This window comes from Neomonachus schauinslandi, chromosome 5 (assembly GCF_002201575.2).
Source record: "Neomonachus schauinslandi chromosome 5, ASM220157v2, whole genome shotgun sequence".
Lineage (NCBI taxonomy): Eukaryota > Metazoa > Chordata > Mammalia > Carnivora > Phocidae > Neomonachus > Neomonachus schauinslandi.
In genome coordinates, this window is record NC_058407.1 from 95,706,146 (window position 1) to 95,730,351 (window position 24,206).

Here is a 24,206-nt window from a genome sequence, read left to right on the forward strand (position 1 = left end):
ACTCAGACCTTATCTTAGAACAAGACTCAAATGAGAGATTGTATAAAAAAATGTTAAACAAAATACTTTGAAACTAAAATATATTCTTTTATTAATTTATTCAGCAAACATATTTTCATGTAGTGCTTAATATTATGTGCCAGGCTCAAACAAATTACTGATACATGAGTGGTTCTTAACTCTATCCTGTGACTAGTTTTGTAGAACTAAATTTTTTTTTTATTCTTATGTTAATCCCCTACATTACATCATTAGTTTTAGATGAAGTGTTCCATGATTCATTGTTTGTGCATAACACCCAGTGCTCCATGCAGAATGTGCCCTCCTCAATACCCACCACCAGGCTAACCCATCCTCCCACCCCCCTCCCCTCTAGAACCCTCAGTTTGTTTTTCAGAGTCCATCGTCTCTCATGGTTCGTCTACCCCTCCGATTTCCCCCGCTTCATTCTTCCCCTCCTGCTACCTTCTTCTTCTTCTTTTTTTTTTCTTAACATATATTGCATTATTTGTTTCAGAGGTACAGATCTGAGAGTCAACAGTCTTGCACAATTCACAGCGCTTACCAGAGCACATACCCTCCCCAGTGTCTATCACCCAGTCACCCCATCCCTCCCACCCCACCCCCCACTCCAGCAACCCTCAGTTTGTTTCCTGCAATTAAGAATTCCTCATATCAGTGAGATCATATGATACATGTCTTTCTCTGTTTGACTTATTTTGCTCAACATAATACCCTCCAGTTCCATCCACGTCGTTGCAAATGGCAAGATCTCATTGAACTAAATTGTTTTTTAAAGATTTATTTATTTGAGAGAGAGAGAGCACATGCATGAGCACACAGGGGGAGGGGCAGAGGAAGAGAGAGAGAGAATCTCAAGCAGACTCACTGCTGAGCATGGAGCTAGACTTAGGGCTGGATCTCACAACCCTGAGATCATGACCTGGGCTGAAACCCAGAGTCCGAAGCTTAACCGACTGAGCCACCCAGGCTCCCCTAAATTTTGTTTTTGATAATTTTGTTCTGGGGTTTACATTCTACATGTCTATTGATATTTTCTTTTTTTTTTTAAGATTTTATTTATTTATTTGAGAGAGAGAGAATGAGAGACAGAGAGCACGAGAGGGGAGAGGGCAGAGGGAGAAGCAGACACCCTGCTGAGCAGGGAGCCGGATGCGGGACTTGATCCCGGGACTCCAGGATCATGACCTGAGCGGAAGGCAGTCGCTTAACCAACTGAGCCACCCACGCGCCCTCTATTGATATTTTCTATCTCTCACAATTTTCCTTACAGATCTTGATGACAGATTTCTACCTTCCTCTGAATTTTATTCCAGAATCTTGACTTTTTTAGAACTGAGCTTTTCTTTATCTTCCCTGAGTTTCACTTGCTATTAGCTACTTATTTGGTAAAGAAACTTCTGTTAGATTATTAATAGATACTAATAAGTTTATATGTTACTACTCTGTGACATAGTATTTGTATTTTTATCTCAGAATCAGCTCATTACCTTTTTCCATTTACCTTTACCTAATATTTCCTGATTCAGATAAAGTTTTTCCCCAGGTAAAATTGCTTTGTACTTTGTGCTTTGTATACATTATGTATGAAAAGGTAAAATTTGACACGTATTTCAAAAATTGTTTTATCCAGATGGTTAACTGTTATAAATATCTTCTCACCCAAAGGTGAAGTTTTTATCTGAAAGTATCCTAGTAAAAACTATTGACTTTTTAATTTTTTTATATTATTTTATTTTTTCCTCAACAAAACAAGCCCCCAAGGACCTTTTAAAAATTTTTTTAATTCAATTAATTAATATATAGTGTATTATTAATTTCAGAGGTAAGTTCAGTGATTCATCAGTTGTATATAACACCCAGTGCTCATTACATCAAGTGCCCTCCTTAATGCCCATCACTCAGTTACACTTTCCCTCTACTCCCCCTCCCCTCCAGCAAACCTATAGTTTGTTCCCTATGATTAAGAGTCTCTTATGGTTTGTCTCCCTCTCTGATTTCATCTTGTTTTATTTTTCCCCTCCCTTCCCCTATGCTCCTCTGTTTTGTTTCTTAAATTCCACATATGAGTGAGATCATATGATAATTGTCTTTCTCTGACTGACTTAATTTTGCTTAGCATAATACCCTCTAGTTCCATCCAACTTTAAAAAAAATATAAACACAAAGTAAAGTTGTAGGAAACTTTTGGTAAAAAAGTGACTAGAAGGTAAAAGTCATGTTTGCTTGGACAACTTTTGAAAGGGGGTCAAAGAAGAGAAAAAGAAAATAAAAAATCTGTGGAACTATTTTGCTAAATTAAAAATAGTAGACAGGCAAAAGATTCTAAAATATAATGTTTTTATATGCTAAGAAGTAAGATATAGAGTGCCATAGAACTAAGTATAAACCTCAAATATGCATGCAGATTTTAAAGGTGTCTTTTTAGGATGCAAGTGGCTTGAATGATCTTCCAGGACTGTGGCAAATAACAGAACTCAACGCTTCTCCTTCCTCCTCTTACCAGTTCAACCTAGCAGACAAAGAATTCAAACTCCTGTTCATGGTGATTTAATTTACGTCTCAGGAAAGGGCCCTGGTTAAATCTGTAAACCTTTTCTCATTTCTACAAGGTCCCATTGGAGTTCTACACATGCTCTGGCCTTAGGGCCCAAATCAGTGCAACTATGTGGGGCCTTTCATCTGCTCCAGGTGGTGGTTTTTCTCCCCACTTGTCTGATGAGAAGTTAAAAATTATCTTCCCTGTAACTGAGACCACACAAGTTGAACTTTTTGACATTTCTTCAAGACATATATACTATTCCCATTTCTGAAACCACTAACCCTTGAGTCTCCTTTCAGCAACACTGTGCATGTTGCTGGAAATTGCAGTGGCCAGTTAAGAGTGAGACAAGAACTTGTCCTCTCTAGCATTTCTTTAGAATGTCTTCACAGGGACTAGAGATTATTTATGCAATGGGCTGTTTCAAAAAAACGTGGGATAGAAAGAATGGGAAGTAGCCTTTTCTCGGTAGAATTGCAGTGTAATTGCTTCTGGAATTAGTAATAATGATGAATTGTTACACAATGATGGGGAAGTTCTGAGTGGGTGACCCAGAGAGACACTGAGGCTGGATTTTGCTCTGCTCCAGTTGCTCATCTTGTTTATTTCCCCTGGCTGTGATCACTGCTGGAAAATATTGAGCAGAAAGGAATCATTTGAAATAATAATCTCAACCCTCATCTGGGTCTTCTGTTTTGTTATGCACTCACTTTCCCAAAATCTGTGCTATGTCACGTGTTCATATTTCACACACAAAAATAAAATTACTTCACGGAAATTCTACATCAATTCATTATTGAACTCTACATCACAAATCTAAAAAACTCTTTTTAGTCCTCATCTCATTTGATATGTCAAATCATTTGACACACGGATTCTTTTTTTTTTTTTTTTTGTTCCTAATACTTTCTTTTCTTGACTATAGGGCCTCACTCTCCAAGATTTTCTCAAGGTATCTGAGGATTCCTTCTCTGTTTCTCTGGAAAACTCTTTCTTCTCTGTCCCATCATTCCATGTTGGAGTTTCTTGGATGTTCATCACTACCCATGCTCTCAGGGTAAGTGATCTCTTTGATTTTTACGTCCCTCAATTGCCAGCTAAACACTTCAAAACTTACATCTCCAGTCTAGTTTGCTTCTCCACAATTCTTAATTGCATGTATATTGCTTTCTCATTGCTTCCTCCTGGATGTTTCCAAGAGACTTCAACTGTCACTTCTAACTTACTGCCTTTCATTCCGGTTTTACTCCAGTATTCCTTACCATAGTTAATGACAACCTTATTGGTTGTTCAATCCATCACCTTGAATCCTCTCACGCCTCATCATCAACCATCAAAGTTTATCTTTTAGACTACCAGTGTGTATTTTGCCCATATCCACTTGTTTTCTTCTTCTTCTTCTATTCGTGGGTCTCAGGTAGATACAGTTGAATCAGTGATAATCCTTGGGCTATGACACATTGTTATTATTGATACACATATACATCTTATTTATTTATTTAGTCAGTCATTTTTTTAAAAGAAGATTTTATTTCTTTATTTGACAGAGAGAGAGCACAAGTAGGCAGAGTGGTAGGCAGAGGGAGATGGAGAAGCAGGGTCCCCGATGAGCAGGGAGCCAGACATGGGGCTCGATCCCAGGACTCTGGGATCATGACCTGAGCCGAAGGCTGATGCTTAACCAACTGAGCCACCCAGGCACCCCAGTGATTTTCTTATATACCAAATCTTAGTGATATAATGATTGTATATTTTTCTGAAGGCTGTTTCATGTAATTTTGTCCTCCTTCTTCTACACAGGTGGTTCTTCCAGTGCTTGGATACAATAGTCAGTACCTGAAGAACAAAGTTGGGCAGTGGTACCAGGAAATACTTAGCAGAGATGGACTACAGACATGTAGGTTTGAAGTACCGACTCTGAAACTCAAGACTGAGATGAGAATTGAATAAGAATAATTGAACACAGAAGAACCCACCACCACATCCCATCCTCCACACCATATGTCATTCTTACTGACCACAATAAGAGTCTCCTATCTGGCATTATTACATCTACTTTTGCCCTTTTGCAAGTTCTTTTTAAAACATAGCCAGAGTAATTGTTGAAAACAGAAATCTGATCATATTACTACTTGTTTGCAACCACTCAGCATCTTCTTTATGCCTTTAATGAAAAATTCTTAACATGGCCTGAAGTCTTTCATGAGATCTGTTTCTGCCCTACCTCTGAACTCATCAAATGCCAATGTCATCCTGTTTCTTTATTGCGATTATACTGGCTTATTAGTTCCTGCAGTGCATCAGTCTACTTCTTACCTCCTGGACTTTCAAAATGCTTTTCCTTCTGCCTGGAAAATCTTCTACTTTTCCATTATAGCTGTCTAACTGATCCTTTGGAGCTCAACTTAAAGGACACTGTTCCTGGGTGTCATACAATCCTTTAGAATTGTTTGCAGGATGTTAAGTCCCCTTGCTATGCTCCTGCCCTCTACCTATTATGTTTCTGTCTACCATTCCTCCTAGACTGTATGCATGAATGAATTAATTTCTAATGTATTCCAAGAAACTAACAGAGTACTTGGTACAAATAACATTTAAATATATTTGTTTACTAAATGCAAAAATATAAAATATGGAATAGAAGCCATATTAAACTGAGTTCAGTTGGATGAAAGGAAAGCAAATTGTGAGTATGAACTGCTTTTTACCAAATAAATTATAAAAGGGAAAAGCTTGAGTTGCAAGTCTATGCTAAAGAATATTGGGAAACTCAAATATCAAATGCTGAGGGTATTGAGTACAACATGAAATCTAAGCTCCCGGGGATAAAATCAGAGACCAGATTGAGAGCAAAAAGTTTCTATTACAGGAGATGTGGAGAAAGAGCAAGAAAAGATTGTGAACAAGGAAAAAGGTCAGTGTGGGATTATCCATAACTTGTAATTCAAAAGCTGTTCTGTACATAGGGTGTAGTTGTGTTTGACTAGCTTAAAGAACAAAGTAAAGGCTAAGAAAATGATAATTTTCAGGAGCCCATAAAGGTATAGCAGCACTTATGATGTTACTTTGTAGAGAATAAACAATTTAGACTCAATAGGGGAGTAATACAGGCTAGTTATAAACCATAAAACTGTGATATTAGATAGCTTAGCCATGGCAACTGTTAGGGTAAAGAGAAAGATATCCAGTCTCTGGCTGGTAGTAAAACAGTATGCAATATCTTGCTTCTGTCTCCTACATATTGCTTGAAGCACTCATGATCTGGAGAGGTAATCAAGATAGTAAGTGAAGCATAAATAGAGCATCTGAAACAGACTACTGGAATTACTTTGGTCCATGGCAAAGGCTGTCACAAGGCCAGAGAAAAGCAGAAGTCCAATTACTAGAATTGGGGAAAAAATATCAGAGTATGATGGAATCTAAGCCAACTATTGGTCAATAAGCAGCCTCTGACGAACTACTCATATGCCACATGCACACTTTATATATTCAATGTAAATGATGAGTTTGCAAATGTGTAGTTTAAATTTGTACTCAGTATGCTGGAGTGTTAAGCAAAAATAATCTGAGAACAAGGGCAATATTGAGTGAGGGCCAAGAGCATAGAGGAGTCAGAAGACATTGCACTCTGGGGTTTGAAGGGAAAAAAAAAAAATCAGATACAAGAGGTGAAGAAGAACTTTCCAGAAAGGCTAAAAAATAATAACTGAAGAATCTGAAACCAAAGGAGTTTTGGCATTCTGTCACAAAGGATATTCAGGTGTGGCCATTTTCTATAAACTGCAACGAAGACTAAACAATTAATGTGACTGCTTATTCAGTGATTGGTAGAACCTAAAGAAAGGGAAAGTTGAACTTGAGCTTGCTCAGCTCTATGGAGACTGTATCTTAGACACATTAGGAAGAGAACACAGATATTCTCTATGGGTGAGTGGTGGAAGATGAAGGAAAAAGCATGAATTTTTTCCTGCTTTGTATAATCATACTATAAACCTGCAATTTATATGTAGCGACTTTAAAAACAGCAATAAAGCTTATTTCATTATAAACCACTAGGTGAAGCTAATGACTTCATTTATAGAAAGGACACAATGAGAATATGGGCACAGTGGCTTTACTAATAAGCCCCGAATCTGTTTCAAAATTCAAAAGAAGTTCCAAAATCTGGTACCACCCTCCTTCTCATTTCTCTTCCTTCTTCTATCTGCCATGCACAGGCCTGTATAAAAATGTCACAGATTTCCTACCAAATTATGTTCTAATTTCCAGATCCATTTACATTTTTGTACATATCTAATTCCCCTAAACCTGACTCTCACTGGAGGGTTTGCCCTGCCCCATGAATTGTTGTAAACCTGGAATATGGGGCTGACTTTTTCCTTTCCTTTATCTTCCACTAATAATTGCTCATTAAATTTCCTAAACAGCTGTATTGAGGGATAATTGATATACGCTAAGCCGTATGTGCATGCTTAAAGTATTCAATTTTTTAGTTTTGATATAGGTGTATACCTGAAACCATCAACACAAAAAAGACAATGAACGCATCACTTGCTCCAAAAAGTTTCATCGTAATTACCCGCTATTGTAATCCCTCCTTTCCACCCTTCCCAATCCATCTCTAAGTAACCACTGCTTCCAGTCACAATAGATGGGTTTGTGTTTTCCCGAATTCTGTAGAAATAGAATCACAAAGTATGATTCATTCCTGCTGTAACATGTATCAGTAGTTCGTTCCACTGCTTGCTAACCCATTCACCAGTAGAAAGACCTTTGGTTTATTTCTAGTTTTTGTCTATTACAAATTAAACTGGCATAAATATTCATGCACAAATCATTAAATGGACATATGTTACCATTTCTCTTAAGTAAAAACTTAAGAATTTGTTTAATGTGTTTTTAAAAAAACTGTCAAACTGTTTTTAAAAGTGGTTGCATCATTTAAATTCCCTGTAAGACTATATGACAGTTCCAGTTCCTCAGGATTCTCAACATGTGGTATAGTCAGTCTTTGTAGTTTTACACATTCTAATAAGTAAGTTTTATCTCACTGTGGATTTCTCACTTGCATTTCCTTAGGGACTAATGATGTTGATAATCACTCCATTGCTTATTCACCATCCTGTACATTCCTCAGTGAAGTGTCTGTACAAAATTCTTGTATTATTTTTTAGATGAGGCTGGTTGTTTTCATAGTATTGAGTTTTGAGAATTTTGTATAAATTTCGAATATAAGTCCTTTATCAAATACATGATTTGCAAGTATTTTCTCTCTCAATCTGTGGCTTGGCTTTCATTCTTTTGTGATTTTGAAGAGCAGAATTTAAAAATTTTGATGCTATCCAATTTATCAAATTGTTATTTTATGACTTATGCTTTTGGTATTAGAAAATCTTTTTTTTTTAAAGATTTTTTTTAATTCATTCATTCGAGACACAGAGATACAGAGAGAGAGAGAACATGAGCAGGGAGAGAAGCAGAGGGAGGGGGAGAAGCAGGCCCCCCGCTGAGCAGGGAGCCCGATGAGGGGCTCCATCCCAGGACCCTGGGATCATGACCTGAGCCAAAGGCAGACGCTTAACCATCCCAGGACCCTGGGATCATGACCTGAGCCAAAGGCAGACGCTTAACCATCTGAGCCACCCAGGCACCCCTAGTGTTAGAAAATCTTTGTGGAACCTAAGGTCACAGAGATTTTCTCCTCTGTTTTCTTTGAAAAGTTTTATAGTTTTAGGTCTTCAATTTATGCTTCTGATCCATTTTGAGTTAATTTTTGTATTATATGATGTAAGGATTGAAATTCATCTTACTTCACTAATTGGGAGCTAGAATGAACCAATGATAAAGCAAAGCAAAACCAGAAACAAAGCAGGGGGCCCGAGTTGGGCCAGTAGAAAGGTACAGGGAAAGAAATGATGGGAACAAAAAAAGAAAAAAATTCACAAGAGAAAATCTTTTATCCATAAGTCAGACCCTGAACAACCCTTCTCATCCCCTCAAAATTCCTAAATCTCAATGCTCTAAAAACTCAGAGAGCACTAATTACTGAAAACTTAACATCCTTCCTTTAAAAAGTCTTCTGAAAAAGCAGTAGGCTACTGTAGTGATTTTGTTAGTGCCGAGGACCAGCTTTCTTTAAAGGCCACTATGATTTTAGAAGCTGGTTGGGCTTCCTCAACCCTATATCTCACCTTCAGAAGTGTCTCTTATAGAAAGGACCCCATGTCAGAATAATCGAATCTCTCCCAGGCCCACAAAATACAGCAACAAAGACCCCCCCCCCCAAAATCAGACTTTCCATTAATAAATAAGGCATCTTCAGGTTTCACAACACAACCCACACATACAAAGTGCAAATTTCAGGGACTTTTCTCACTGATACAGAGTCCTGTCCTATTATGTTCAGAGAAACCATGTAGACAGCAGCCCCCTCCTGTTGGGAGCCTGCTTCCAAGCAAATGAGCACCACTGCGACCTAACTAGAGATACTGGGAAGGGACTAAAGTGCCAGAGACACAGAGGAGGGGGGTGGTCCTCATGAATCTTTCCTTTCCAAAACCCAGCAGGGAATGGAGGATATGGGGGTGAGTGAGAGAGGTAGGCATGCAGTTTTAACAGCTCACCCTGCTAAGGGGTCTAAAGTGCCAAGTCAAGCTGCTGGTGACCTCCAGAAATTAGAACTGTAGGATACACTGGGGGTAAGTGTGCTGCAGTGGGAAGAAGCCAGAACCATAGGGTGGCAGTGAAGAAGGGGTTTAGAGGACAGTAATATACTATCAAGAGCTAAAAGCTGACCCAGAACACATCAAAGTTACAAGTTGGAGAGGAATCTGCTGGTTCTTTTCTTTTTCTAAGGTGACAATTGGTGTCATTTATTTGTCATGTCTTTTTTTAATATGAGTTTAGTGCTATAAATTTCCCCTTACGTAGTGTTTTAGTGACATCCCATAAAGGTTGATATGTTTTATTTTCATTTTTATTTATTCTTAAATATTTTTTAATTCCCTTTTTGATTTCTTCTTTGACCATTGGATTATTAAAAGTGAGCTATTTAGTTTCCAGATATTTAGTTTTCCGAGATATTTTTATTGATTTCTAATTTCAGTCCATTGGTTTTTTTTAAAGATTTATTTATTTTAGAGAGAGAGCGAGAGCAGGGTGTGGGGTTGGGGAGGGGGGCAAAGGGAGAGGAAGACAAGCAGACTCACTGTTGAGAGGTGAGCCTGACTTAGGGCTGGATCCCAGGACCCTCAGATCATGACCAGAGCCAAAATCAAGAGTCGGACGCTTAATCGACTGAGCCACTCACAGGCCCCTAATTTCATTCCATTGTGATCAGAGACAATATTTCGTATGATTTGAATTACTTTAAATGTGTTGAGAATTCTTATATGTCCAGAAATATCATCTTAGGAAATATTTTGCATGCACTTGAAAAGAATGTATATTCTCTTGTTACTGAATAAACTGTTCTCTACATGTTCATCAGGTTAAGTTGACTGATAATTTTGCTTCATTCTACTATCTTCTTACTGATTTCCTGCCTAGTTGTTCTATCAATTATTGAGAGAGAGAGATAGAAATTTCCTACCGTAATTATGGATTTGATATTTTGCCTTGCAGTTCTATAAGTTTTTGCTTCATGGGTTTTGAAGCTCTCATGTTAATTTCATAAACATTTAGGATTGATATGCACTCTTGATAAATGGACTCATTTACCATTGTGAAATGGTTTTCTTTGTCACTGAAATCAACATTCACTGATTTTAATATAGCCACTCTGCCTTTCTTTTCATTGATGTTAGCATGGAATATCTTTTTTCATAATTTTCATAGCCTATTTTTTTCTTTATATTATTTAGGCATCATATAGTTGAATTGTGTTTTTAATTCAAGCTGCTAATTTATGCCTTTTAATTGGGTATGCCTAGACCATTTGCATTTAATGTAATTATAAATATAGTTGAGTCCAAATCTATTATCTTGCTCTTTGTTTTCTATTTGTCCAATCTATTCTTTGTTCCTTTTTTTCTCTCTTTATGACTTCTTTTGGATTAAATACCTTTGATTCCACTTAATCTACTTTGTTGGTTTACTAGCTACCACTCTTTGTTTTGTTATTCTAGTGGCTTCTTTAGGTTTATAGTATACAATGTAGCTCATCATAGTCTACCTTCAAAAGATATTTTGCCACTTGATATATACAGTACATAATTTTATAATAATATTCTTCCATTTGTCTACTTATCTTTGTTATTATTGTTATGATCTTTTCTTATTTATTTTTTTTAGGGGGGGAGTAGAGGGTGAGGGAGAGAGAGAATCTTAAGCAGGCTCCACACTTGAACATGGGGTTTGATCTCATGAAAATGAGATCATGACCTGAGCTGACATCAATAGTCAGATGCTTAACCGACTGAGCCACCCAGGTGCCTCTCTTTTTAGTTATAACATGTCATTTATGTAATTTAAAAACACAAGCAAGCAAAACTCATTTTACAAGGCTGCATGTATGCATATTTGAGGATCTGCATCAAATACTGGAGTGTTTGTCCATGACAAGGGCTGGGAGAGAAAAGGGTGCAGGCAGCAGGATTGAAGGGCAAAGGGAAAAAATGAAAGTCACAAGAAATAACAAATAGAGGAGTCATATATTCAACTTGCTGAAAAAGAAGACACTCTTCCTATCCTTGGTATATTAAGGCTAGCAAGTAAGATGAACAATAATTATAAAAAGTACAAGTTATAATTTTCAAAGTACAGGCTATATGATAGACAAATAATGACAGTAAATGTTTTTCAAAATTGGAGTATCAAAAAGATGTTTTTGTGTGTGTGTTTTTTAAAGATTTATTTATTTTAGAGAGAGAGAGAGAGAGCAAGTGGGGGGAGGGGCAGAGGGCAAGAATCTTCAAGCAGACTCCCCACTGAGCACAGAGCCCAACGCAAGGGGCTCAGTCTTACCACCCTCAGATCATGACCTGAGCTGAAACCAAGAGTCGGATGCTTACCCAACACCATCACCCAGGCACCCCAAGATGTTTTGTGTTTTACATTTTATCTTGGTAGCAATATTGAGGATGATTGGAGGCAGGGGTGGTAATAGAAAGGAGGACAAGAGTAAAATGCAGTGAAAGTAGAATGTTATTTTTTAAATCTACTAAGAGTATAAGAAGAGCCTAATTGAAAAAAAAATAGTAGGCAAATGGAAGGAATAGACCAGTGCAAAATTCAAAAGAGAAAAATTTTTTTTAAAGATTTTATTTATTTATTTGAGAGAGAAAATGAGATAGAGAGAGAGCATGAAAGGGGGGACGGTCAGAGGGAGAAGCAGACTCCCCGCCGAGCAGGGAGCCCGATGTGGGACTCGATCCCGGGACTCCAGGATCATGACCTGAACCGAAGGCAGTCGCTCAACCAACTGAGCCACCCAGGCGCCCCCAAAAGAGAAAAATCTTAGTGAGCAAAAAATTTCTGCTTCCATTAAGAATGAAGAAAAAGGAAGTGCATTTATTCTCCCACCAGAAATAAGTGAAAAACAGACAAAATAGGTGAAACGACAATTTTCAAGACACTGAATATCAGGCAACAAAGGACAGTGATCCATGAGAGATGAGAAACTAACAGGTTAAGTCCAATGATTGCTCTAGTTTATTGCCTTGAAAGAGTTTCCTTGCCAAGGAGTAGGCCTTTATAATATAAAGTTCAAATTCTTTAGCATGGTACAGGATGCCCTTCTTCATGTAAACTTCATGTTGCAGTTTAGCTCTGAAACAATAACAGCATTATCAACAACATTTGTCACAGTAACAAAAAATAGGTATTATCAAGTGCCTACCCTTTGGCAAGGGCTGGTGGATGTCTTGTTGAAAAAGAAGACATGCTTCCTATCCTTGGTGTTTTAAGACCAGCTAGTAAGATGAACAATAAATAATTATAAAAAGTATGAGTTATAATCTTCAAAGCACAGGTTACTGTGAGTGCACATTTTCCTGAATAATTCAAGGTTAAGGTTATTTTTCCCAGTGAAGTGGTGTTTAACGAAGAAATGAAAGCTAGATGAGTAAGGGTTAGCTCTGGAAAGACAGTGGCGGGAAGCAATACACACAGAAGGAACAATGTGTGTAAGAGGTTAGTTATGTCCAAGAAATGGAAAGAAGCCAGCATGCCCTTGTTGACCCGATTGTAGTATCTCCTTGCAAGACGGGAGATGCTTCTTAAACTCCCCTATTCTGGCACACCACTTATACCTGAGAATGTTTATGCCATCATGGACCATCAAATTTCCATGTTTTCATATGGCTGTATTGTTTTGTATGTGTCATTTCTTATGCCTTAAATCCCTTTATCCTTTTTCTTTGGGGCAGAGCCCTTCTTATATTTTAGGACACAATTTGAGCATCTTCTCACAGAAAAGAGTTTTCTGACAGTTCATTCCTGTCTCCCAGTTGATATGATCATTTTTTTCTCTATTTTTCACCCTGTGCTTTGAACCTCTGTTTATTATTGTTAACATATATTTTTCTCTCACTTGAATTTGAGTTATTTAGAGCTAAAGTTATGTCTTATAAATTTGTATTGCACCATTTGTAGAATCTGTAATGGTCATGGCTAATTTTATTCATCTCATTAGAAAAGCTTTTTTTTTTTTAAGATTTTATTTACTTATTTGACAGACAGAGACACAGCGAGAGAGGGAACACAAGCAGGGGGAGTGGGAGAGGGAGAAGCAGGCTCCCCACTGAGCAGGGAGCCCGATGCGGGGCTCGATCGCAGGACCCTGGGATCATGACCTGAGCCGAAGGCAGACACTTAACCAACTGAGCCACCCAGGCACCCTTCATCTCATTAGAAAAGAAAAAGCAAGTGCTGTCCGTAGACAGTCTACAGATTTATTCATTTGGTACATTTGATTATGGTAATAGTATTACAAGTGACTATAGTGATAAAATATTATTAAATTATGCTTTGCTTCTTTCACTTTAGTTTTTTTGACATAACTACATAATGATTGTCATTCTTGTTTCTATTAGTCCAAAACAAAGTACTGAAATCTAAATATTCATTTCAATAGCAATAGGACATGAGTTAATATTTCCCCTTAATTTTTATAAATCTGTAGTAAATGTTTCTCAATTCCTTTTGGCTGTTTCATGTCCCATATTGAAGAAAACATGAGCATGAAAGGGAACCTCAGTTTATGAATGACTTCCCTTTTTCATTGACTGACTCCACCTCCATTATGTAGCCTTTCTGGTTTTTTTGTTTTGTTTTGTTTTGTGGAAATGAGATGATTTTTAGAAGTCTTAGTGGTCCTCCTCTTTAGCAGAACATTTCTAAGGAAAAATACAAGAAGATTTAGAAATCATTAAAACTTTGGACTGGACAAACTCAGAATGGTCCCACATGGAAACTCTGGATCTGCAGGTAAACATTTCTCATTTAGTCTACATTTGCCATCTGGGTCCAGTGGGCTTAGAGACAGGGACCTCAGTAGTTGACTTTCGTTCTGTGCCCCTGCTAAGCTTCATCGATGCTTTTGCGATTTTCCAGGTTTTAAGGTCTGCTCTTGAAATTCTTTTCCATCCACAACTTCCTCCTTATTACTTACCCCTAGGTCACCTCTAAAATGAACATTTCCAAAGCTATTTCACTGAGACTACATGGTCCTGAGTATGAAGGTTTCCTGTCCACCTTGCCTTTTAGAAGGAAGGGTTCTTTGTCTTGGTTCGATTTCCCTTGTTAACCTCAAATCTCTGAAACTATCTGTCTTCTCCAAACTCTCTTTTTTGGGAAGGCAGTACTTTTGTCCTTTTTCTTTTCTTCTTTTTTTTCTTTTTTCACAGACTGTAGAAGATGTTTCATCCTCTTTAGCCCCTCCACTGTGGCTGTGGTCTCAGTTCTCAGTGCCTGTTTGATCACCAGTTCTCTCGGTGAGTGCTTTGTCAAATGCAAATAATTCTCCTGAAGGCTCAACAGCATTTAAAAACATGCTTCATGATTTCAAAGGATCAGATATTAAAAGCACAAAGTAAGATCCTAACCATGTAACACCAAAATATGAACAAAATAGCATGGTTCCCCCAAAATAAAATTAACTTTCACAGGAAAAAAAATGTGCATTTTGCTTAAAGATTTAAAATAATGTCTACCTAAAAAATAGGGAACAATACAGAAGAGGAAAAACCTCAGAATTATTGGGATGAAATGGAATTTGAGGAACACTTTAATAAAATCAAATGCCAAAATTTACCTTAAAATGTATTGAGGGAGGCCAGATAGATATCAGTGAGACCACAGGTTCCTATGTTAGTTAAAGTAATCGTAGGATGGTAGCTGAGACATTTGGGGGGCGGGTGGTTTGGGGGAGGGAGAGGGATTTTTTTCATGATAGGAGATAATAGGAAAATATCTCCATCTCAACTTCCATTTAAGTAGAAAAGTTTCAGCCAGATTTCAACTAGTATTTTAAGAATTCTTGGTGTTTTCCATATATGTGTGTAATGGGCGTTAAATTCCTTAAGACTGGTCTCTTCTTCCTCATCATGAGCCTTCTTTCTATCAATCTTACGAACTTGGAGAAACTTACATAGCTCATACCTATAAAATTTTGTAATATATTATTTACATAGTAAACTCTCTGTGAAGATTATATAAATCGACATTATAAAGAATCTCACAATTGCGTTACTTAGCTTAACTGGTTTTATGTCCTTGCTTCATCTGAAGCCTGTGATGCTGATATTTGTACTTGCATTCCCATGAAATAGCATTCTTCTATTGTACCATGGATGAGTCCAGAATGTTTCTCAAATTTGACTTTGAAAAATAAGTAATCTAAGGAATAATAATTCTCCACTTGCTCTGGATCCCGACCAATCGCTGCCTTTACACATTGTTGCAGGGGGAACAGAGAAGGAGCTGAGGCTAACTGATGGTGAAGACAAGTGCACCGGGAGAGTGGAGGTGAAAGTCCAGGAGGAATGGGGAACTGTGTGTAATAATGGCTGGGGCATGGATGAGGTCTCTGTGGTTTGCAGGCAGCTGGGATGTCCCACTGCTATCAAAGCCACTGGATGGGCTAATTCCAGGCCAGGCTCTGGACACATTTGGATGGATCATGTTTCTTGTGGAGGGAATGAATCTGCTCTCTGGGACTGCAAACATGATGGATGGGGAAAGCATAACTGCACTCATCAACAAGATGTTGGAGTAACCTGCTCAGGTAGGACTTACAAAAGTCAAAGCCTCGACATGAAATGCTTTGGGGGGGGGGTGGTATGTAGATGGGTTAAAAATGAAAAGGAGCCAGTTTTCTGTAAGTCATCTCGTTCATATATAAAATCACCCAATCTATTGCTAAAGACCAGAAGATGCATGACAAACCCCATTAAAAAATCAAAAGAGATTCTGAATACCACAATCAATAAGGAAGTGACCAGCCTCAATTTTACAGTCAGTAATCTTACTATAAGTCTCTACTCCTACATAAAAGTATGATATCTAAGTGAATTCTTTGTCCTCTTTCTCAGTAATGTGCTGCTTTTGTGCATTGACCTTTTTGTCCATTCACTGATATTCAACTTACTGAATCGAGATATAAATATTCCTAGCACTAATCCTTTGTTGGAGGAAGGATGTTTTGCCAAGTATAATTGCTTTTTCCAGTGTATAATGCTGTTCATTTTATTTAATGGTGGTTTGTTGTGGGTTTTTTTAAAGATTTATTTATTTATTTCATTTGAGAGAGAGAGAGAGAGCTGGGGGAAGGGCGGAGGGAGAAGGAGAGAGAGAGAATATAAAGAGAATTCTCAAACAGACTCCCCACTGAGCATGGAGCTCAACACAGGGTTGATCTCAGATCATGACCTGAGACGAAATCAAGTCAGATGCCTAATCAACTGAGCCACCCAGATGCCCCATGGTGGTTTTGATTTATAAAACATTTCATAAATTGTATCTCAGTTGACCTTACAATAACTCAGAAAGTTCTGCGTCAGACCTTTCTGCTGTAAATCCCAGGGTCATATTTATGACCCAATTCAGATTCTTGGGCTTCCCATTTCTCCTTGTTCATTTCACTGGCCTCTCTCTCCTAGCCTCTTTCTTGGAGACCATCTCCTCCATGGGACTGATTTTTAGAAAGGACTAATCTCTCTCCAGGCGTTGGGTTGTGTTGAGAACAACACAGGCTAGTATCTAGAAAAATGCGGGGGGTGCCTGGGTGGCTCAGTCGTTAAGCATCTGCCTTCGGCTCAGGTCATGATCCAAGGGTCCTGGGATCAAGCCCCACATCGGGCTCCTCGCTCTGCAGGAGGCCTGCTTCTCCCTCTCCCACTCACCCTGCTTGTGTTCCCTCTCTTGCTGTATCTATTTCTGTCAAATGAATAAATAAAATCTTTAAAAAAAAAAGAAAAATGCGGGACTAAATTCCAACTCAGCTGCTCATGAATGTTATTTTGAGCAAGTTGTTAAACTTTTCTAAACTTTAGTTTCTGAAAACTCAGTGCTTTAATACATGTAGAGCTCTACTTTTTCCTTTTTCCTTCCTTCCATCCTTGCGCTCCCCACTCCTCCTCTTCCTCTTCCTCCTCCCACTCCTCCCCCTCCTCCCTCTTCTTGTCTTTTATTGTTAATCATTACAGGGGAAAGATAGGGAATAACAATAGTAACATTTACATGGAGCATCTACAGCAAAGTTAAAAATCCTAATAAATCTTGCCAGGCTCAGGGATTCTGGGTGGCTCAGTCAGTCGAGCATCAGACCTTTGATTTTGGTTCAGGTCATGATCTTGGGGTGGTGGTATTGAGCCTCGGTCTGGCTACACATTCAGCACAGAGTCTGCTTGTCTCTCTCCCTCTGCTCCTCCCTACTCTCTCTCTCAAATAAACGAATACATAAAATCTTAAAAAAAAAAACTCTTGCCAGACTCTTACTATAATTATTGCAGCCTACAGAGCTGTTTAAGCTAAGACATCAGTGTAGCACTTTTAACTCTTGTTTTCTGTTTTTTCATACTTAAGGATAGAATTAATCAAATTTGCTTTTTGAAGTTTATACAGTGAATGCTCCAACTGGTACATGCCTAGTCGCCCAAGGACTCCCTAGTTCCATGAGGTTTCAGAGGCTATATTTCTGAGATTTCCCCAACCTGACTAATGCTCAATCCTTAGAACCTCTACCTGTTGGGAGGTTATGTTATCATCACACGCGCAGGGACAATATAGTATAACAGTCAGGAGAATAAAGGCTGGTGTTAGACTGCTTTTTCTTTTAACTTCCTGACTCTACTGTTTTCTAGGTGTATGATCCTGTGACAATTAGGCAAACTGAGAATGCTTATCTGTGAAGTAGGGATAGTGGGAATAACACGTAATGCTCAATGTTGTAAAGATTGATAGCTTAGGTGATACACTTGGAACATAAGATGAATATTTTAATTGTGAACTACTACTTTTATGATTATTAATTGTCCAGAATAAAAAATCCTGTTAAGTAGAGGTCTTTGCCTGGTATTTAGAGCTTCTAAAAGTGAATCCCTTTCTCAAAAAGAGAGCCTCTAAAAATTTTGTTCAAGCCCAAACAGTTTTTTTTTTTCATGTGATGTATCCCCAGATTTCATCCCAAATCTCCTTTTCTTGGGTATTTTAGTCCTCATAGAAAATCTAGGGAAGAGTGTATAGAGAGAATTTCCTTTATGAAAGAGCTGTTCTTTGCTAAAAATGGTACCAGATGCTTTGGGGGAGGGGAAGCTTTGATTCAAACAGGAGATTGGTAAGAAATGAATTATTTTGACTTATTTTTTCTTTAATTTTTATTAATTTGGTATACCAAAGGATGCTTTTGCAAACTATTGTGAATGCTTAGGCATTTTTATTTTCCCCTTTTTCCTGTTTTCTAATTTTATATTTGACTTCAGGTAATTCTTCATGCTCTGAACTGTAGATAATAAAGACAGATTAAAATAAAGATTTTAAATGTTCAAAAGTTTTCCATTTTTGCTACTTTGTTGGATGAACTAATTTTATTTTCTCTAGTTTTTAAAATAACTGCTTTAAGTCAAATTTATCAATTTCTATATAAAAGAGTGCTTACTTTGTCTTAACAATGGAAGGAAATAAAACAAAACAGAAAGCAAATTTTAATCTGTAAAACATTTTCCTTGGTAAGTAGGTGTAGAGGAAAGTCCTCATTGTTAGCTGGTCTTTAAAAGATTAAAATTCCCCAATATGTAAAGATGGGCAGCATCCAAAATGAGGCACCATTTTTAAGGACAGCATCAAATCTCAAACGTCCAGAGAAATCTTATTTCCTAAAGTCACTTCTGAATGAATATCACTTCTGAACTCTGGTCTTTTCTCTGCTCTAGATGGATCCAACTTGGAGATAAGGCTGATGAATGGAGGAAATCAGTGTTCTGGAAGAATAGAGGTCAAGTTCCAAGGACAGTGGGGAACAGTGTGTGATGATAACTTCAACATAGATCATGCTTCTGTGGTTTGTAAACAGCTCGAATGTGGAAGTGCTGTCAGTTTCTCTGGTTCAGCTAATTTTGGAGAAGGTTCTGGACCAATCTGGTTTGATGATCTTATATGCAGTGGAAATGAGTCAGCTCTCTGGAACTGCAAGCACGAAGGATGGGGAAAGCATAACTGTGATCACTCTGAGGATGTGGCAGTGATTTGCTTAGGTAAGGACTGATCTGGGTTTGTTCTGTTCTTCCTGAGAGGACAAAAGAAAGGGGGTAAGAGTCTGAAAAGCCTGAACTCTTAAAAACAGAATGAGGCCTGCTTCCTCAATCACCTTATTATGACCTAATTTCAGGTTCCCCATCTGATACCTGTGGAGATTTTATCTTAACTGAAATGAGAATAACTAGGTTAGGGAGGAAGGATGAACAGGGAAACTGAGATCCCAGTCATGAGGATAGAAGGAGGTGTTTAGAGAATAATCCAATCCTTCCTCTTCCCCCCAACCCCCCAAAAAAGAGAAGAAAGAAAAAGAGAAAAGGAAAAAAAAACCCAGCTTAACTAGCAAATTGTACTTTTGGGATGCGTTTTATTTATTTATTTATTTATTTATTTATTTATTTATTTATTTATTAAAGATTTTATTTATTTGAGAGAGAGAGAATGAGAGAGAGAGAGAATGAGAGAGAGAGAGCATGAGAGGGGGGAGGGTCAGAGGGAGAAGCAGACTCCCCACCGAGCAGGGAGCCCGATGTCGGACTCGATCCCGGGTCTCCAGGATCATGACCTGAGCCGAAGGCAGTCGCCCAACCAACTGAGCCACACAGGCGCCCCCTTGGGATGAGTTTTAAAAACAAATCACATTCCTTATCATCCTCTACCTGCAAAGAGTTTAATCCACCCCTTCCCAAAATATTAGTTCAAATTCACAGAATCAAATGATAAAAAATAGTTTGGTTTTCTACTAAAACCTCATTTAAGCTAGTGCTATGGTATGAACGGACTCTGTCTAGAGACTTTCGTGTTCCATGCTTGCTCAGGGCACAGGGACAGTGGATTTGTGTGTGCAGGGATGACACACCTTTTTTCACTTAAATTCTTAGTTTGAAGCTTAGTAGGTCCTGAACCCAGAGAAAGTTCAGAAAAATGTAATAGAGTAAAAATGTCCCTGTATTCACCAGGTATCTTCTTTTCTTCCAATGACGAAAACTCAATTCAAACTTTAACTAACTAACTAACTAACTAACTTTAAGGAAAGAGGGTACTGACTCAGAAAACTGGGAAATCCAGAGGTACTGTTGGCTTCAGGCATGGCTGGATTCAAACACTGAAACAGTGTCATGGGGGTTCTGGCTCTTTTTCTATTTCTTACATTGGCCTTTTGTTGTTGTTGGACAACATGACCATCTATTGTTTGAACTACAATGAATGGGATTCCTACAACAGAGAAGGAATTTGTTAGCTGAAGAAAGCGAGAGGGATTAGGGATCGAAAAAAGCACAGGAGTTACCTTCCATTCTCCTTTACCCACCAAAATCTTTCTAGGTCCCCAATCAGCACATTTCTTCTCAATGCTGAGGACTCCCAGTAAACTGTATTGCGACAGCAAATGCTAAACCTGCCAGAAGAAAGGGGCAACTTATTTATTATAAGAGATGGCTCAGGATCAAGCTCTGTTTTTTGAGGAATATTGATTGGGGGAGGTGAAAGTGGTAATGATGAGGTCCCCTTTTCTCTTTGCTTGCTTTTAGACTAAGGAAGTGGTCACAAAGGGGCCAGGTGTATAACGCAAACCAGGTAGTCATAGACAGGTAATGAATCAGTGTTGAGTCCTGGGCAAACTGGAGTGTGTGCATATCACCTAAACACATGCAAATATATATTTAACAAGAAAACAAAGAAATTCCAATAAAAAACAAAGAATTCCAATAAAAACTCTGTGATAGTCAGACAAACCTCTAGATAAAATGTGGCCTCTAGATCTCCTGTTAGGAATGTTTTCCTTTTTTTTTTTTTAAAGATTTTATTTATTTATTTGACAGAGAGAGACACAGCAAGAGAGGGAACACAAGCAGGGGGAGTGGGAGAGGGAGAAGCAGCCTTCCTGGCTGAGCAGGGAGCCCGATGTGGGGCTCAATCCCAGGACCCCGAGACATGAGCTGAGCCGAAGTCAGACATTTAACTGATTGAGCCACCTAGGCGCCCCAGAAACTCTTTTTATAGTACATGTTCTCTGTACTGAAAAGTCCTGTCTTCTTTTTCTTTCTTTTCTTTTTTTTTTTTTTTTAAGATTTTATTTATTTATTTGACAGAGAGAGACACAGCGAGAGAGGGAACACAAGCAGGGGGAGTGGGAAAGGGGGAAGCAGGCTTCCCCCTGAGCAGGGAGCCCGATGGGGGGCTCGATCCCAGGACCCTTGGATCATGACCTGAGCCAAAGACAGACGTTTAAAAACTGAGCCACCCAGGCACCCCCTGTCTTCTTTTTCTAAAAAAGTTATTATTGAAGCATCATTGACATAAATGTTATATTAGTTTCAGGTGTACAACATATTGGTTCAACAATTCCATAAATTATTAGCTGTCCACCACAATAAGTGTGGTCACCATATGTCACCATACTAAGTTATTACAGTGTTACCGACTATATTTCCTATGGTATACTTTTCATTGCTCTGACTTATTTATTTATTTATTTATTTATTTATTTATTTTTATTATGTTATGTTAATCACCATACATTACATCATTAGTTTTTGATGTAGTGTTCCATGATTCATTGTTTGCCTATAACACCCAGTGGTCCATGCAGAACGTGCCCTCTTTAATACCCATCACCAGGCTAACCCATCCCCCCACCCCCCTCCCCTCTAGAATCCTCAGTTTGTTTCTCAAAGTCCATAGTCTCTCATGGTTCATCTCCCCCTCCGATTCCTCACCTTCATTCAACCCCTCCTGTTATCTTCTTCTTTTTTTTTTAACATATAATGTATTATTTGTTTCAGAGGTACAGGTCTGTGATTCATCAGTCTTACACAATTCACAGCGCTCACCATAGCACATACCTCCCCAATGTCTATCACCCAGCCACTCCATCCCTCCCACCCCCCACCACTCCAGCAACCCTCAGTTTGTTTCCTGAGATTAAGAATTCCTCATATCAGTGAGATCATATGATACATGTCTTTCTCTGATTGACTTATTTCGCTCAGCATAACACCCTCCAGTTCCATCCATGTCGTTGCAAATGGCAAGATTTCCTTCCTTTTGATGGCTGCATAATATTCCATTGTATATATATAATACCACATCTTCTTTATCCATTCATCTGTCCATGGACATCTTGGCTCTTTCCACAGTTTGGCTATTGTGGACATTGCTGCTATAAACATCGGGGTGCACATACCCTTTCGGATCCCTACATTTGTATGTTTGGGGTAAATACCAAGTAGTGCAATTGCTGGATCGTATGGTAGCTCTATTTTCAACTTCTTGAGGAACCTCCATACTGTTTTCCAGAGTGGCTGCACCAGCTTGCATTCCCACCAACAGTGTAGGAGGGTTCCCCTTTCTCCGCATCCCCGCCAACATCTGTCGTTTCCTGACTTGTTAATTTTAGGCATTCTGACCGGTGTGAGGTGGTATCTCATTGAGGTTTTGATTTGGATTTCCCTGATGCCGAGTGATGTTGAGGACTTTTTCATGTGTCTGTTGGCCATTTGGACGTCTTCTTTGGAAAAATGTCTGTTCATGTCTTCTGCCCATTTCTTGACTGGATCATTTGTTCTTTGGGTGTTGAGTTTGATAAGTTCTTTATAGATTTTGGATACTAGCCCTTTATCTGATATGTCATTTGCAAATATCTTCTCCCATTCTGTCGGTTGTCGTTTGGTTTTGTTGACTGTTTCTTTTGCTGTGCAAAAGCTTTTTATCTTGATGAAGTCCCAATAGTTCATTTTTGCCCTTGCTTCCCTTGCGTTTGGCGCTGTTTCTAGGAAGAAGTTGCTTCGGCTGAGGTCAAAGAGGTTGCTGCCTGTGTTCTCCTTTAGGATTTTGATGGACTCCTGTCTCACACTGAGGTCTTTCAACCATTTGGAGTCTATTTTTGTGTGTGGTGTAAGGAAATGGTCCAGTTTCCCAACACCATTTGTTGAAGAGACTTTTTTCCATTGGACATTCTTTCCTGCTTTGTCAAAGATTAGTTGACCATAGAGTTGAGGGTCCATTTCTGGGCTCTCTATTCTGTTCCATTGATTTGTGGGTCTGTTTTTGTGTGAGTACCATACTGTCTTGATGATGACAGCTTTGTAATAGAGCTTGAAGTCTGGAATTGTGATGCCACCAGCTTTGCTTTTCTTTTTCAACATTCCTCTGGCTATTCGGGGTCTTTTCTGGTTCCATACAAATTTTAGGATTATTTGTTCCATTTCTTGAAAAAAGTTGATGGTATTTTGATGGGGATTGCATTGAATGTGTAGATTGCTCTAGGTAGCATTGACATCTTCACAATATTTGTTCTTTCAATCCTTGAGCATGGAATGTTTTTCCATTTCTTTATGTCTTCCTCAATTTCTTTCATGAGTATTTTATAGTTTTCTGAGTACAGATCCTTTGCCTCTTTGGTTAGATTTATTCCTAAGTATCTGATGGTTTTGGGTGCAATTGTAAATGGGATTGACTCCTTAATTTCTCTTTCTTCTGTCGTGTTGTTGGTGTATAGGAATGCCACTGATTTCTGTGCATTGATTTTATATCTTCCCACTTTACTGAGTTCCTATATGAGTTCTAGCAGTTTTGGGGTGGAGTCTTGGGGTTTTCCACAGGAAGTATCATATCATCTGCAAAGAGTGAGAGTTTGACTTCTTCTTTGCCGATTTGGATGCCTTTTATTTCTTTTTGTTGTCTGATTGCTGTGGCTAGGACTTCTAATACTATGTTGAATAGCAGTGGTGATAGTGGACATCCCTGCCGTGTTCCTGACCTTAGGGGGAAAGCTCTCAGGTTTTCCCCATTGATAATGATATTCGCTGTGGGTTTTTCATAGATGGCTTTTATGATATTGAGGTATGTACCCTCTATCCCTATACTCTGAAGACTTTTGATCAAGAAAGGATGCTGTACTTTGTCAAATGCTTTTTCTGCATCTATTGAGAGGATCATATGGTTCTTATTC

General features: G+C 38.4%; 1 protein-coding gene across 5 annotated transcripts in view; it reads left to right on the forward strand.

Annotated features, from left to right (window-relative positions):
- The first annotated feature begins 13,813 nt into the window (after positions 1–13,813).
- The window catches only part of CD163 (CD163 molecule), a 44,858-nt gene continuing 34,465 nt past the window's right edge, over positions 13,814–24,206 (forward strand). For 4 of the 5 annotated variants that reach the window (XM_044914931.1, XM_044914933.1, XM_044914932.1 and 1 more), the window contains exons 1-4: positions 13,836–13,990; positions 14,410–14,496; positions 15,468–15,788; positions 18,934–19,254. In XM_044914931.1, the coding sequence (XP_044770866.1) occupies positions 13,960–13,990; positions 14,410–14,496; positions 15,468–15,788; positions 18,934–19,254 (760 nt within the window). In that variant the 5' untranslated portion in view covers positions 13,836–13,959. Of the gene's footprint in view, positions 13,991–14,409; positions 14,497–15,467; positions 15,789–18,933; positions 19,255–24,206 lie in introns of all 5 variants that reach the window. The other variant, XM_044914935.1, reaches the window with a different exon arrangement.